Source organism: Drosophila willistoni (assembly GCF_018902025.1).
Source record: "Drosophila willistoni isolate 14030-0811.24 chromosome XR unlocalized genomic scaffold, UCI_dwil_1.1 Seg144, whole genome shotgun sequence".
Taxonomy (NCBI): Eukaryota; Metazoa; Arthropoda; class Insecta; order Diptera; family Drosophilidae; genus Drosophila; species Drosophila willistoni.
Window position 1 is genome coordinate 152443 of NW_025814057.1, and position 16327 is coordinate 168769.

Genomic DNA, 16327 nt, shown 5'->3' on the forward strand with positions numbered 1-16327 from the left:
GCAACATCGAGCCAATGAGACGAACCTCAAAATTGAGCGCAACATCGAAAATGAATTTTGCGCTATGTCGATATCGATAAGTGCGCTTAATTCAAAGATTCTCATTAATCTTTAAGTCACAAATGAACAATATTAAACAACAACATATTGCATTGCAAATTTTGTAGAAACTTGTGGCTTTTTTTTTGTTTTTCCGAATTTATTTGTATTTGTTACATATATTCTTAGTTGTTTTTTTTTTTTTTTTTTTTTTTTTTTTTTTTTTTTAACGGAAAAGCTATAATTAGCACATGTGTACAAAAATACAATATTTTGGGTAATTTGTTTTATTCTAAAAAAAAGTAGAGTCCAACATTTTTTGTTTTTCCGAAATTATTTGTATTTGTTACATATGTATATTCTTAGTTTTTCTTTTTTTTTTTTAAACGGAAAAGCTATAATTAGCACATGTGTACAAAAATACAATATTTGGGTAATTTGTTTTATTCTAAAAAAAAAAGTAGAGTCCAACATTGGTAAAGTAACATTTCAGCATCATCTGGAAAGATACAAATTGGTATACTTATTAAAATGTGTAAAAAAAACAGATTTTTTTTTAATGTATATATTTATCTAGTAATAAATGAATACCTGGAACGGTAGCAAAATACGGATACGTCTTTTATGTAGGATAAGTCACCAGGGAAAAAATGAACTATAAAAGTAAGGTCTTGCATGTATCTCTTATTGCTGCCCAATTTCACCAATAGTTTGGTATTACAAAAGTAAATTGAATAATGCGTTTTTAAGTAAATTGTGCAATTGTCTAAGTGAATGCGGGTTAAAAATGGAGAGATGACTGCATCTGTCATGCAAGTTGAAATAAGAAAACAACTTTGAGTGGCAGACAGAGATCTGAAAATCTTCAGGCGTAGATAAGAAAAGCGAACGACGGTCTGGCCCTGGTTCTCTATTGCACGAGTTCAACAATCTGTGAATTGAATTGGGCGGACCACTATGGCAACTAGTGTAAATTAAGACGAGAAATTCGAGCATCAAGAACAATTGCCCTGTCATTTTTATACCCTTGCAATGAGTTCTATAAAATATCATCTGATCAATTTCAGCCCAGAAAAGTAGACATCTCCGATCCCCTAAAGTATTTTTTAATGTTAAACCCAAATAAAAATACAGGCAGTATACATATGTTAAAAAATATAGGTACATACAAATATGTTTGTATATATTACTATATATGTACGTATTTATATAAAATATAAATAAAACACTGATTAAAACCACAATACTCACTGCCATGAAGAAATATACAATATGTTGTCAATTTATGTACGTACTTGTACGCAAAGTTCGTTCAAATGTGATACATATATCACATATTTCTAAATATTTGTAATTGTAGACACATACATATGTATGCATGTATGTACATATGTACTTTTATCATGAAAGCCAACAAATATCCGAACTGCATGTCACTCTTTACTCTTTGGAGCAATTTGTTATTCATTGTAAAATAAATTAAATTGAAATAATGGAAATGCGCACGGCTGTATTTGTGAATACTATGTATACAGACATACTGCTGTATCTGAACCATCGATCTAGCGGCTTCATTTTAATGATACACCAACGATTTGTGTGTTGTGATTGCAAAAGTATTTCACTTACATTCTTGACAGACTGAGGTCAGCTGCCAATTAGATATATATGTATACATATGTATGTACATACATACTTTTTTATGTATATGTTGGCAAGGGGAGAAAGAATGCTGCGGGTGCGAGGGATCAGAATCAATCCTCATGGTCGTGCAGCAAACAATAACAAAGCCACTTAATAGAAATGGTTCTTTCATAGCAGAAGTCTACACGGAAACGGCTTCTGTAGGATGACACATGGGGGAAGATGTGTATTTTAAGTGGTGCAGCAATTGAAGAGAGAAAAATTCTGGCACTTCCCAATGGGCATACGAGGGTAGTACGAGAAAGTATTTACAGAACGGGAACTTTGCCCTCTGGAAACACTACAACCAACTTGATCTATTTCGGCAATGGTGTCAAATTTGAGTAAAGTTAACATATGGAGTTTAATGTTTTCTTTATCTGGTTTTGAGAGGACAGTATGCCTTTTTTCAATGTCGTTCGTTTTATACGAACGAGGTGTTCCACATTCTGCACTTGTCAATTGGTCCGTGCTAAAGAACATAGTGAAAGACTTATGAGTTCTCCTATTGATGAGAACGTTGCCATCTGTGCTGTTTGTATTTTTAGAACAAAACGTCATTTTCCGAAGTGAAGTATTTCTGAATCTTTGCTGAATGTTTGCGTTCTACCCAAGAAGGCCTCTTTAAAAAAAAAAACAAAAAAAAAAAAAACCAGAGGTCCGTGGCTAACTTCGACCGCGTCAAAGTTTGAATACCCTTGCAACTTTTTTGGTAACTCTTTCCTTACCTTTAGCCATCAAAGTGAGAAAAACGTTTTAGCAAAAAGGGCTAATGTTTGCGAAAGAACGGCTTACAATCTTAGCATAGGAAAAAAATTAGAACTTGATCAAAGTTCAAAGTCACTGTTCGTGACTTTGCCATTTGTATGGGAGCTATGTGATATAGTGATCCGATCCGGCTGAATACGAGATATACAAACTGTGCAGTATATACAAGCCTACGTGCAAAATTTCAGCTTTTTAGCTCTTACGGTCTAGGAGGAGATCGCGTAGATCCAGACGGACGGACGGACATGGCTATTTGAAGTCGTCTCGTTGACTTCGACTTTTCGTTTGAAATGCCGAAATATCTTTTTATCTCTTTAAATTTATAAATAATCAATAAGGATCTGACAGTTGCGGAAATGAATTTACTTTATTACTTAAGCCTCAGCCTGACGACACCATCTGCTACTTGCAAGTTGTTATAGGGATGATTCATAAATAAAGTTTTTTTCCATACCCATTTACATCTATCTCTGCAATATACAAGAGCAAAGTCAAAAGTGATAGTCAAAATTTTTAATCAATTAGTGAACTCACAAGGGTGTTGGCTATCGCGTCTTACTTTTAGGGTGCGCTTTGAGGTGCGAAGTACAGTTTGCTTAACCCACGCTTATCCACACCATTTGCGTGTCTGGTATTCACACACACACACACACACACACACCTTGGAACACGTACTCAGAGATAAAGGTCAACCCCCAGACCTCAACATGTGTGCTCCCTTTGAGGTCATGCTCAGCTTGAAGGCTCAAAAAAGAATATTCATTTCATAGAAAGACACAGAGAAAGTCAGCTGCCGGCGCACGTGCACACTGAAGAGCTGTCGAATTTGTTTACCCGAGGCTGCATGAACCCATAAACATCTAAAAAAGTACGCCTGCGCAATGCCAATCACTTTGAAATGCAACTCCTGTTGCTCACGTTTATTGGTTCGCTTGACAGACATGGGGTTAATCGGGAACAAAACAATCCAAGTTCAGACCAAGGAAACGCATACAAAATAGCAGTTCTTGTACAATCTCACACACAAACAAAATTTTATAAACAATATTTTGATAATTTTCAAACAGCAGTCAGTTCGCTATAAACAAAATATCAAAAAACGGAAAATTAGAGGAGAGATTTTATGCTTAGGATAATTTAATTAAATGATAATAATATAAATGACACCAAACGTAAACCAGCCAAAAGTACAAAAACACGTCCTGCGTGTCCGCACTTTTTTTTTTCTATCTCTACTTAGGCAATGAAGTCAATTCCTTCAATGTGTGCGGTCACGACATGGCATTGACATACTTTTAGCGTTTTTAACCAAGGTGGCGGTAAATTTACTAATGTTTCTAAAAGTCTTTGTTTATGTCACGAACATAATATAGGGGTCACTAATTAAAAACTTGCCTTACTTCCGCTTTTTAGCTTTATTCTTCATTTGTGGTCGCTGACTTTTTCGCATGCTACGCTTACGATTCTCGGCTTTTCGCTCAGCATTGTCCTCATTGCGCTTTTTGATAAACTCCAAACGCATGCGAGACTTGACAATTTGTTCAGGTCGACGCATTTCCGTGTCGTTGCCACCAGTGAGACGTTTCTTTAACTCAATTTTGACATTATGCCGCGCATGACGACCAACGGGATACCTTTGCGCATGAGATAGAGGCTTGAAATCCTCATCAGCTTCATTTCCTGCATTTTCCCGCTGCAATTGCTCTTCAATTTTGGACTTTTCTTTCCACTCAGTATAGCGCCCAGTTTTAAATGACGCTGGAATCCAAGCTCCAGACTCAGTGCGTATTTTATTGGACCGAGGATCCTGCACAGAGACCATCTTTTTTTTTATCCTATCCCACTTTTTGAGCCCTGGCTTGTGTTTAACTTCAGTTTGATTGCGATCCATGACAGAGAATTCCGCGTTTTGTGCTTGTCGTTCAAACGAGTTAATGGCTAGGCCATCTTCAGTGTGTTTATCAGCTGACTGATAGGGGATGTAGTGTTCAGTATCCTTTACATTAGACTTCTTTCTTTTTTTTGGTTTCTCCTTGTATAAGTTATCCATGTCTTGCCTTCTTTTGGGTGCCACAACATGGTTAAAAGTTTTGCTTATGACATCTTCATCAACGGTGGAAGTTGTTTTTTGCTGTTCTTTCACTTCGATTGCTCGCTGCTCCTCGCTCAGATCTTCTTTCTGGCGTTGTTCTCGAAATTTTTCGATTTTCTCGGAATGCTGTAAGCGTTTCTCCTTCATTACGACAAAAGGTGTCGACTTTTGTGTGCAGTTTAACTCGAAAATTGTCTAAGTAAAAGAAGTCGGTTTGAGCGGACTGTGTTCGTTAATGTTGCCAGTACTCACCCCTCCTGGACGAAAGTTTCTCATCTGAACCAATATGTCATGCTTTTTCTCTTGCAATTTGCGCTCTGCAGCAGCGACCTCTGATTTAGAAGTTTCGTTCGCTTGACCGCTAACCTCAGCAGCTTGAGCCAAAACAGGAACCGCGTGAAAAAAATCCTCTAAGGGCTTTAAGGCAAAGAATTTAATTTTCTTCACACGGCTGTTAGCATCTGTAGATGCCACTGGCCGTGAGCTGAGATACTTTTTGTAAGCATTTTCACTGGTCCTCAAAACGCCAGCCTATAAGGAAACATAAGCATATTATTGTAACTTGTATGTTAAAAATATGATATCCAGCAAGAATTTAAACTTTACATACAATGTGATGGCTTTTTTTTATCTCTGTCACCGTAAGATGTTCCTCCTCCAGAAGATCTTGTGGAACAGTACCAATAGCTATGTTGTCATCAATATTAAATGGACGATTGAGAAACAAATGAAGATCAAGCAAATGAGCTGTATCATCGGTGGAAAATATAGAAAAAGCTGTACCGGAACGACCAGCACGAGCACAGCGACCTACACGATGTACAAACAATTTGGGTTTGCCCGGAAAATGAACATTGATCACATAGTCCAAACTTGGTATATCTATGCCTCTGGCTGCTACATCCGTAACAATCAAGACGGACACTTTTTTGCTTACAAATTTTGCCGTGTTAATTTTACGTGCAGCAGGATCCAAGCTTGAATAGACCGAGGTGTTTGATATGTTTGATTGGGTTAGTATAAACGAGATGAGTTCCACATGATGCTGTGTCCCGGCAAAAACAACAGTTTGTGACTTTTCCGGAATTACATATTTAAGCAACACAATAAGAGAAGTATAACGATCATCCGGCCGGCAATAAAGAAATTTTAGAGCCAAGGAATCGGGTAGCTTAGACTCCACGTCGAGTCGTATTAGCACAGGATCACTAAGACCAGCTCGAGCAAAATCAACCAAAAGTTTTGGCAATGTGGCAGAGAACATGACCATTTGCCGGGACGATGGTAGGCGGTGAAGAGTCTCATTTAGCTGCTCACCAAAGCCCATTTCGAAGAGACGATCGGCCTCATCAAAGACCACATATTCTATCAAAATGAGAATAATTATAGTGAATCTGGGCTTTATAATATTAAAGCAGTTACCTATGGAGTTCAATTTCAAATCCATCTCTACACAGAGATGAAGGAAACGTCCAGGTGTAGCCACAATGACATCAGGGCAAGTGTGAATAGCAGAGAATTGAGAGTCCATAGAATCACCGCCCAGCACCAAAATGGTTTTCAGTTCCATAAATCGTCCCAGTTCTTTGATAAATTTGTATGTCTGCACGGCCAGTTCACGGGTAGGCGACAGGATTAGGGCCCGGGCTCCCTTGGTGGGCTCGCGTCTTTGCAAACGTTCAAAAAGGGGTATAAGAAAACAGGCCGTTTTGCCTGAACCCGTCTTAGCCATGGCCACTACATCGCGACCTTCGAGTATCATGGGGATGGTTTTTCTCTGTATAGGCGTCGGCACCTTGTAGCCACGCTTTGTAATTCCCTTTACCAGATCCTGGTTTAATCCCATTGACTGAAAACCACCGCTTTTATTTGACTTTGCTGCCTTGGTGCTTTTGAGAATATCATCTCTGACGGAGGCGGCCCGGTGCTCCTCTAGCGAAGGAAAGCCAGGTATTTCGTTAGATTGTTTTTTTTTCTATCATCAATAAGAGTAGTTGTAGTTATTACACCATTTGCTTTATAAAATTTTTTTGAAACCTTACCATTTCTATTCAAACTTGAAAAATATTATTTCGCACGTGGAGTAACACTAACATATGATATTCAAGTGTTGAATAATTCCCCGATCTATCGATATATTTAAAAGTCGAGTACTTATCGACAATTTGCCAATATATTGCGTGACCCTATTTCAGCCACTATTTTTCACAAACCCGATTTCCAGCACTACTTAAACAACTTATAATTTTAAAGTGTTGAGTAGTTGCATAATTAATTTTGGAGAATCGATATGCTAAAAAACCGAGTACTTTCGACAATCGACCATATTAGCCACTATTTCTGATAAACACAATATCTAACACTGCAAAAATACAAGCCATTAGTAAAACGTAAACAGCGTAAAAAATTTATTGTCGAAGCAAAAAAATAAATTAAGCGACGACATACTTACTTGTTCAATATATTGTATTTACCAAACATGTCGGCGCCATTAGAGAATCTGGAGACACAGTTGGAAATGTTTATTGAAAATGTAAGACAAATTCGCATCATTGTTAGCGATTTTCAGCCCCAGGGACAAAATGTACTTAATCAAAAAATGTAAGTTTAAATAATATTGTACTTTCAATAATATATGAGCAATCATCTTGCAGCAATAGCTTGGTAACTGGTTTGCAGGAAATTGACAAGCTGCGACCCCAGGTCCAGGATGTGTATGTTCCCTTTGAAGTGTTTTTCGATTACATAGATCAGGACAAAAATCCCCAATTGTACACCAAGGATTGCGTGGAAAAAGCACTGGCGAAAAATGAAGAGGTCAAAGGCAAAATAGAAAGTTTAAAAAAATTTAAGTCCAATTTGCTATTGGAATTGTACAAAACCTTTCCCACTGAAATGAACAACTATAGAGCTTATAGAAAGGACTCCATTTGAAGAAGCATTGTATATACCATTAAACAAAATAGTCGTAAGCAAAACCATTTTAAAAATATAAATTTTTTTTCATTGAAATAACTGATTGGTAAAAGTGGTGGGAGAAGGGTAAAGTAAGCCTTTGGCCACACCAATTTTGTCTTATCGAGAAGCACATGTAATCGATTATTAGGCGTTTTAGGAGCAAAGTATGTCAGCTGCTTATTGTTTTCACCCTGTTCTTTGTTGTGTAATTGATAAGAGGCGAAAATCAGAATAATGCGCAAAACTACAAATTTTGCAAGCTGTATTACAAGACGGTCAACCTATATGCACTGCCGATCATGTACTACTTCCGCGCCCTTGACACATCAGGCAGTCGATTGTTGGAACTGCAAGAAAAAGATAATGCACCTACAAAAGATGATCTGTTCGGATTGTGGTCACCTTCAAGATGTTAATACTTCTATAGTAAGAAAATTATCTGCCTTTTTCTGTACTTGTAAATATTTTTTTTTTTCAATTTCAGAACTATTTTGATTTGCTTAGTTTCCCGATAAAGTTCGAGTTAGAGCCACTTCAGTTGACGAAACGTTTTCGTCAGCTGCAAACTTTAGTCCATCCTGATAAATTTAGTAACAAGTAACAACGTGTAGTCATTTATCTTATATTTCACTCAACATCTTTTTTTGCACTAGGTCAGATCGTGAACAATCCAATTCGTCGGATTGGAGTTCTCTTATTAACAAGGCCTATAAAACGTTGGCAACTCCCGTAGATCGTGGCCAGTACTTGCTTAATTTGAAGGGCGAGCAGATGCCTCAGGATAATAGTTCTCTTAATGCAGAGTTTCTTATGAATATGATGGAACGTAATGAAGAGGTCGAGGAAGCTGCGGATAATGCAGTTCTTGAGCAGTTGAATAATCAAATTATTATTGACCTTGAGAAGAATGCTAATACTCTATCGAAACATTTTGAAGCTAAAGAATTTGAAAACATAAAAAAAATTCTTGTGGAAATGAAGTATTTACTAAGTATTCAGCAGAGCATAAAAAAGAAGCAACAATCCCTAATCACAACAATAAGTTGATAATAACCTACAATCCAGATCTGTTGAATTGCCAGCATTATTGACCATAAACATAATAAAAACAATGATGAGAACATGGAATAGGTAATTAAAGACTCGATGAAATCTTGATCCTAAATAAATGCAAAAAAAAATTAATTTCAGTTAAGTGGAAATATGAAAATCAATAGTTACTTCATCTATGTATGCACATACATATATACAATACATTCGACTGATCACCGCAGATAAATAAAGACTGAAGGCATTAAATTAAAATATAATATTATAGAAACACGTTTTTTTCGTTGGATTCTTATACTTAATCTGTTTTTAACATTGCGATTCGATCTTGATGGCTCTACCATAAATATCAAATATAAGTACATACATATGTACATACATATATAAAATATTGCAGGAATTTTTACGTTACGATTTACCACTTGGGACAACTAGTCTAGACGTTATTTACAGTGTATATGTATGTCTATTTCTTCATACATGCGTAAGTATGTAATCATTCACACACACACACACAATCCTCCAATCAAATTGATCACTTATACATACATACATAGATACATATGAGCCACGACAGTTGCTGATATTAGGCGCAAGTTCTATAATTTGCATTGTTTTTGCTGAATGGTGTTGAGTTCTTGTTTGAAAGCATACGAAGAAGGTACCGTTGAGTATGGCCTGTTTAAACACCTTGGTGCGATTAATTATATTTCTTGTGGCTGGAGGCATTGTAAGATCATCTTTAGCTGATGACACTCCTGTAACACCTGTCATTGGAGTACTAGTCCAAGAAGTTTATAAGGATGGTTTGATATCCAGACATTTTGAAGGAATCACAAGCTATATAGCTGCATCGTATGTAAAATATTTGGAAGGAGCTGGGGCTCGTGTAGTACCCATTTGGTAAGTTCCTGGAGACAACCTTATCGAAAAACAAAAACAAATGTGATAAGACTAAGCTCTTTTTGAGACGTGAAGCCGTGCAGTGATAGCATTCTATTTATAGAGCTGTAAATACTTTATAATAATTTACGTTTTTGCCCAGGATTGGACGGAATCGAACATACTATGATCAGTTGCTTGTGAAAATCAACGGGTAAGTAAATAGCCATACAAATTGTTGACAAATCGAACAGATGAACCCTTTTTTAACAGAAAACAATGACAATGTGACATATGTATGCATGTACATATATTGATGTAAGTTTCTTGTCTATTTTTAGAGTTTTATTGCCTGGTGGGGCCACCTGGTTCAATCAAAGCGGTGGATATGCCGATGCAGGAGAGTATCTTATACAGGGTGCCATGGAACTAAATGATCGAGGCGTCTTTATGCCCATTTGGGGCACTTGTTTAGGAATGGAATTGCTGATATTTAAAATGGCAAACGAAGTAGAGACCCGCATTGATTGCAGTTCTCAGGGTCAATCACTGCCATTAGAGTTTAAGTTAGGTTAGCGAAATTCGTAAATTTCTCTATAATTTTCATTGACTTTTTTTTATCTTCTCATCATAGACTATAAGGAAAGCCGTCTTTTTGCCTCCGCCAGCGATAACATAATTACTATACATTCAAAAGAAAATGTCACCTATAACTGGCATAAATTCTGTTACACGGAAGAGGACTTTTCGAAATATGGTTTAAATGAATCGTGGCGTGTCATGAGCGTCAGTCATGATTGGAATAACATTGAGTTTATTTCAACTGTAGAGCATAGGATATATCCGTTTTATGGCGTACAATTTCACCCTGAGAAGCCTCTGTATGAGTTTACGAAAGCCAGTATACCACACACATCAGCGTCTATATTATCCGGTCAATACTTTGCCAACTTCTTTGTGAATGAAGCAAGACGAAATTTGCAGAAATACTCCAATACTGTTGACTTAGATCTGGTACTTATTTACAACTTCAAACCGGAATACACATCAGTGCTGGGATCCAGTTATACTCAGCAATATTTGTTTAGCGATGGTGATATGGGAATTGGTGATGGAGATGACGATGACGATGGAACCAGTTATTATCCCTATCCGAACAACGACGATGGTGCAGCTACTCAGTTTTGTACCAAAACTTCCTTTCTACTCATCATAACGGTTGCTGTTTCGAGGTGGCTGTCTTGAGAGGAGACTACATCACTTATTTGACTGAATAACTTATCGATGGGTTAAAAGCTTACATAATTCGGAAATGCAATGGTCAGACTAGTCAAATACAGCATGTCATTGAATCATTGACTTTTTTGACTGAAAGCTGAAAACGAAAATGGTGAGAATATGGAGTGCATGTTGTAATGACTAAGTTGTAAAAATGTATGAGTAAAATATTAATATATGTATGTAGTTTAAATGAGCCTCTTCTTTCAATTAGCAAAGCAACCCCAAAAGCAGGCTACATTTTACATAAAAGTGTATCATGAGTGTACGAATGAATTCTAAAATGCATTCGTTGTTTGTGATAGGGCCAGTGCCAATCAGTCCGGTTGTCTCGTAACACCATGTCGGCACATTCTTCTTGCTGCCTGACCCCTACACCAAATATTGGAATACTCTGCATAGATATTGCAACTACGCTTCAAATTCATTTTGGCAAGAAATGGTACAGCTATTTGGTCGCATCATATGTTAAATATTTGGAAGCATCAGGTGCGCATGTGGTGCCCATCTGGTGAGTTGATGAAAATAATTACAAAATTTAGACATTGTACAGAAGTACAATAGACAATAGAAAATGCCATAGACTAGTGGATATACATACATATGTACATATAGCCCAAAGAAAATGTAAAACATTACGACCACTGTGCCAAGAAAGCACATTTTGAAAGAAAAATCTAGAAGAGAAGATATACTATATTCTTAGTCGTAGGTGGAAATTCTCAAAGAAGAGTAAACAAATTTTTTCAAATATCACAATTTATTACAATAAAACTAACTTCATCTTTCGACCTGTTCAAATGTACTACGATTTTTTTCCAGGAGCATATGTGTACCAAGTTAAACAGATTCAACGAATGTTATGTTCTTTATATAATGTAAAGTGAAAACTGAGGTAAAACCCAAGCACACCAAAACAGTCTAGGCATAAGAGATTGTTGTAGCTGAGAGAATTGGGTTAGTCGGTTGACGGTGGTTTATCTCAGTTGGCGTAGATCCAAAAGCCAATTCATGCGTTTCATTATTGTATAGGAGAGATCATAAAATTTATCACTTGTTTTAAGACACTAACTACAAGTACCCCCAAAGAACCAAAGTATATTATATACTCGTAATCGGAATCCAAACCATTTACCAATCGAAAAAGAATTTTTATTTTGATCCGTAAGATGTTAAAGATAGTTTTTTAAATTCTATTTCTTAGGATCGGACGTAATCGTTCTTACTATTTAAATATGATGAGCAAACTTAATGGCATTCTCTTGCCTGGAGGAGCTGTGTTCATAGATGAGGCTGACTCGATGGGTAAACCAGATCTCACCAATGACTCTGTGCAGAGTGCATATCACATTTTCGATTTAGCCATCGAGATGAATGCAGCGGGCAAATATTTTCCGATTTGGGGCACCTGCTTGGTTGCTTATGATTCGTTCTGCTAAAAGCAAAGAGATTCGCACTGAATGTGAGAATATGCTGAAAACTTTACCTTTAGAGTTGACAGACGATTGGAGGAATTCGTCCCTGCTTCAACGATTACCGACAGCAATGTGCGAGGAGATGAGACAAAGAAATTTCGCCTGCCATCAACACAGATATTGCATACCTAAAAAGAATTTTGAAGTTTTTAAATTGTTTAATGATTGGCGAATCTTGGCCACACGCTTTGATACCAATTCAAACCAGGAGTATATAACCCTCATAGAGCATCGTCGTTACCCCATTTTTGGTTGCCAGTTTCATCCGGAACGAATGGCCTTTGAACAACAATTTATCGTCGATAAGGTCAATTCTCCACGGATTTGTATCGAATTGGCCCAGTTTCTAGGCAACACTTTTGTTGATGCCTGCCGACACAATGGTAATCGTTTTGGTAGCTCGGAAGAAAAATTCCGACATCTTATCTGGAATTGGCAATCAGTTTATAGCGGTGACATCAAAGACTCCCATTGGTTCCAGTGTTATCTCTTTGAAAAAAATGAAGACTATCCCATGCCTAACATATCTCCAAATATTAAAACTTAGTCGGTTTGAGTTTTTAACATAGAAGCTAAAATATTTCATATTAAATAAAATTCAATTAATTATAAAAACTCCCCTATTGATCCGCAAATAGGGTTGGAGTGTAATTTACAAGCAATAATAAATGTTAAGTTATTTCAAGACTTTTTTAAAGAAGTCTGATGAATTATAACAATCCTCATTACCATCTACTCTTGCCATTTACTGTTAATATTGGTGGGATATACATATATATATATATATATATATATATCCATGCAGGGACATACATATATTTATTCATACATATATACACATGTATACATGTATGCATGTTTTCAAAGGCTTCCATTATTGTTGTTTGGCTACCTGGATATTTTGTTATTGTTGGTTTATTGTCTGGCTTTTCCGTATTGTTGTGTTGGACATATTCTGTCTGGCTTGTACTCCTGCTAGACATTGAATTAACTTTATCGAGAAAGTCGTTATGGCATATGTTCGTGTAGTCCTTTTTGTTATTTTGACATTTTGTTATATTATTATTATTTGTTTGATGCTTTATAATGTAGTACGCCTCATTAGATCTAAAAATTTTGACTCACTGAACTGCAAGTGTTTTAAATATGCGGCATTTTAAATGCCCTTGTGCCCATTTCACAGACATCTTTATTCACACATATAATTGCAAAAAGTGGGCAGCAACACTTTCTTTTTTGTTTGGAAGGGTGTGTGTAGTGGTATTTAATGACGTCACAGCATAAGGTTTTGCTGACCGGCTCAGCTTTTTAACCTAGATGGCGTACATTGAACTAGCTGTTAGTTGTCACCCTTGTATCTGTATGCCTCTCATTCTCAAGCTCGTTTTCTGTTCGGCTGCTCTCACTCTCTTGTGGTCCTCTCTCACATTACAAATTTTACTGGCAGGCTGCAATTTGCAGCATCAGACTGCAACTTTTACATAGGGCCAATGAACTTTCAGTTTCCTGCAAGGACATTGCAGCTTTCGCAGTAAGTGACATTACAACAAGAACTAACAGATTGGGTCCTTTCTCTTTCAACAGCCCACTATCCCACAGTTGTTTTGGGTAAATTGCAACTTCTGCTAATTTGGCAACAACTAGGATTCCACTTTGACCCTCTTAAGCAAGCTCAAAAAATCGGGTGAAAAAAACGAATTTTATTTTCTAAAAAACCTAAAATATAAGCAAAAAGATTTTTAATTAAGCATTTCGTTAAAATTCGTTAAGACGAAAGAGAAAGGAAGAGATTTACCATATAGGACTTCAACAAGACGTATGACTTTGTTTTAAAAGCACGTGCATGTGCATAAAAGGGTTTTGTTAAAGATTGGTGACTATTTTGAGTGAGTTTTACATTATGTTGTGTGCATGGTTTTTAAGTCGGACAGCCAAACTTTTTGATGTTTTTGTTTTCCAATATAGAGGTTATGTATGTATGTATATGCATTGACTATTGGGCTATTTTTTTTTTACATTGTGCGGCCAATAATAGACCAGCTAAATTTAACCTGATAAACAGACAGGGCAGAGATACAGGGACAAGTGCGTGACATTCAGAATGGCACGACCCGACTCACGTGAGTTTGTGTGAGTGTTGCTGAGATGCTTATGACGTCATGCGCGAGATTGAAGGCCAATTTACAACGGCAACAGCAGCGGCAGCGGCTTTATTATTTGCTAACAAATATTTAGGTTAAGTCCGCCTAGGGATTAGACACTGACAAGGAGGTCACCTAATAGACCCCATCTTAAAAAAAGAATTTGCGGAATTTCGTTTTGTTTTTATTTTGGGTCAAGTGAGATTCTGCATTGTTCTGCTTAAAAGAGTTGACCTTTCTTTTTATATAGTGTCATTCCCTTTCTCTTGTCACTCTTTTCCTTAGCCACTTGACAAACTATGGCAATTGTTTGGCCAACAGGCAACAAGGTTGGCTTAGATGCCTGCAGTTTAAAGATATGCAAAAACCTCACTCCTTTGATCTGTTCCTTTTATTATCACTGACTGATATATGTAAGCATGCTTAGCGTCTCTACATACATATGTAGATATTTATATTTGTCCTTTTTTTAAAAACAAAACTAACGACCTCAGTAGAAAATATATCTCCTTGTATATGGATGCAAGGAGACGTTTCCGTCCCCATAAAGTATATACATGTATGTATGTCCATACATATATTATTGATCAGCATGAGAAGTCCAGTCGATATACCCATGATCGTCTGTGCGAATTAACATTACGCTCGCAATATGTAAGCTACTGGAATGAAATTTGGGCTTGAGATGATGTTTGACAATTGGGCGAACCGGACCACTATGACTATTGCTATAGCCCCATAGAAACCATTGATCAATAAGCCGGCTTTACTTAGAGATATCTTATAATAAAATGAAAATCCGTTTAAGGTGGTCTTAGTAAAAAATATTTTAACAAACAAAAATGAAATAAAATAAATGAGTATTGAAAAAACGGAACTCAAGGAAATTAGAAATATTACAATGGGTGGCACTAAATGGGTATATGAGCTTCGGCGAGGCCAAAGTTAGCATCTTTGATTTTTAAAATCTATTTTTATTTCAGAGCTGTAAAATTACCAATGTGCGCAGATGGCCGAGTATAAAAAGAAGCCGCAAGCCGTCAAACGTCAATGACTCCATGAACAACAACTATGAGACCAGCGACGACGATGTATTGGCCCCTGACCCAGTTAAATGAGAGAATACACTAATCAAAAGAAAAGAGTGAGAACTATCTTAAGCTGACGTCATCAATTGAAAACCTTCACTTGATGTAGTTGAGCCAAAATCTGAATGACACAAAGGCAATAGATACGCCCTATTCGTAAATATCAGTAGATTCCGGTCCTTTTCTCATCAACTTTCTACATATGCTGTATATGCAAGCGCCGTTACGTCATAGTCTTCGGTAGAGCATTACAAGTTATTGGTCTTAAAAGGGATCAGTTTGCTTAAAGGATTTATTCTAATTACGGCTGATATCCAGGAAAAACCAGACAAATCGAATACTTTTTTTCTGAACAACAGGCGTCATTAAATTAACTGTCCTGTTCTCCTGTCGTTTACTTCCTTGGACTTCATAAAATAGAAGCAACTTACGTCAGTCGAGTATCTATCGATTGCTGTATCTCTATATGTACCAATTTTAAAAATTCAGAGTGTTGGGTCTACCTGATCAATTGCAAAACAAAGAAATTAAAACACGCTGATTTTCGAGGTGAAACATTATTGATGTATCAAATAGTTATTAAAGTCTTTGGAAAAAAATCTTTTGATTTAGCCTCAAGTGGATTTAACCTTCTAATATTCCTCTCCAGTGGGTTTGAAACCTTAGGCCTATAATTGAATTAAATGGCAAATGGCAACGTATATATGATAAAATCATGAGCATAATGTAACAAACCATAAACTGTATGAGGTTTCCCGTGGGCATAAGCAGGAAAATAGGTCGAGGCCATCGCAGGAAGCGAATAGCATTGGGTTCACAGCAATTATGAATGAAAATAAAATCCTTTCACGGACCAGAAGCACTCACTACATT

The 16327-nt window shown here is 36.7% G+C and overlaps 5 protein-coding genes across 10 annotated transcripts; 4 read left to right on the plus strand and 1 right to left on the minus strand.

Annotated features, from left to right (window-relative positions):
- Nucleotides 1-410: 410 nt before the first annotated feature.
- On the minus strand, nucleotides 411-6684 carry LOC6638675 (ATP-dependent RNA helicase DDX54). 4 transcript variants are annotated; one of them, XM_023178431.2, is made up of 6 exons: nucleotides 6625-6684; nucleotides 6005-6557; nucleotides 5193-5947; nucleotides 4835-5113; nucleotides 3891-4777; nucleotides 411-538 (listed from the first exon to the last, which is right to left on the minus strand). In XM_023178431.2, the coding sequence occupies exons 1-6, from the start codon at nucleotides 6625-6627 to the stop codon at nucleotides 535-537; spliced, it is 2481 nt and encodes an 826-aa protein (XP_023034199.1). In that variant the 5' UTR covers nucleotides 6628-6684; the 3' UTR covers nucleotides 411-534. The 4 variants fall into 4 exon arrangements, with proteins under 4 accessions (XP_023034199.1, XP_023034193.1, XP_046868182.1 ...); XM_023178425.2 differs by having other exon boundaries at nucleotides 3886-4777; nucleotides 6625-6683; XM_047012226.1 differs by lacking the exon at nucleotides 411-538 and adding an exon at nucleotides 3379-3568.
- A 234-nt stretch (nucleotides 6685-6918) lies between these two features.
- On the plus strand, nucleotides 6919-7594 carry LOC26529680 (mediator of RNA polymerase II transcription subunit 10). Of its 2 annotated transcripts, none has more exons than XM_047012228.1 (2): nucleotides 6919-7183; nucleotides 7243-7594. In XM_047012228.1, the coding sequence occupies exons 1-2, from the start codon at nucleotides 7062-7064 to the stop codon at nucleotides 7514-7516; spliced, it is 396 nt and encodes a 131-aa protein (XP_046868184.1). In that variant the 5' UTR covers nucleotides 6919-7061; the 3' UTR covers nucleotides 7517-7594. The 2 variants fall into 2 exon arrangements, with proteins under 2 accessions (XP_046868184.1, XP_015034663.1); XM_015179177.3 differs by having other exon boundaries at nucleotides 6921-7183; nucleotides 7237-7594.
- Nucleotides 7595-7641: 47 nt separating this feature from the next.
- Nucleotides 7642-8850, plus strand: LOC6638674 (iron-sulfur cluster co-chaperone protein HscB). Of its 2 annotated transcripts, XR_002724353.2 has the most exons (4): nucleotides 7642-7966; nucleotides 8025-8137; nucleotides 8194-8671; nucleotides 8732-8850. XR_002724353.2 is itself a non-coding variant. In XM_002062614.4 (3 exons), the coding sequence occupies exons 1-3, from the start codon at nucleotides 7775-7777 to the stop codon at nucleotides 8585-8587; spliced, it is 699 nt and encodes a 232-aa protein (XP_002062650.2). In that variant the 5' UTR covers nucleotides 7642-7774; the 3' UTR covers nucleotides 8588-8850. The 2 variants fall into 2 exon arrangements, 1 of the variants encoding a protein (XP_002062650.2); XM_002062614.4 differs by having other exon boundaries at nucleotides 8194-8850.
- A 311-nt stretch (nucleotides 8851-9161) lies between these two features.
- LOC6638673 (gamma-glutamyl hydrolase A) lies at nucleotides 9162-10929 on the plus strand. The gene is made up of 4 exons (XM_002062613.4): nucleotides 9162-9493; nucleotides 9636-9686; nucleotides 9814-10043; nucleotides 10107-10929. Exons 1-4 carry the CDS (start codon nucleotides 9264-9266, stop codon nucleotides 10715-10717), a joined length of 1122 nt encoding a protein of 373 aa, XP_002062649.1. The 5' UTR covers nucleotides 9162-9263; the 3' UTR covers nucleotides 10718-10929.
- Nucleotides 10930-11045: 116 nt separating this feature from the next.
- LOC6638672 (gamma-glutamyl hydrolase) lies at nucleotides 11046-12894 on the plus strand. The gene is given in 3 exon segments (XM_023180889.2): nucleotides 11046-11261; nucleotides 11955-12164; nucleotides 12166-12894. Coding segments are annotated over 3 exon segments (987 nt in total). The 5' UTR covers nucleotides 11046-11091; the 3' UTR covers nucleotides 12773-12894.
- The last annotated feature ends 3433 nt before the right edge of the window (nucleotides 12895-16327 follow it).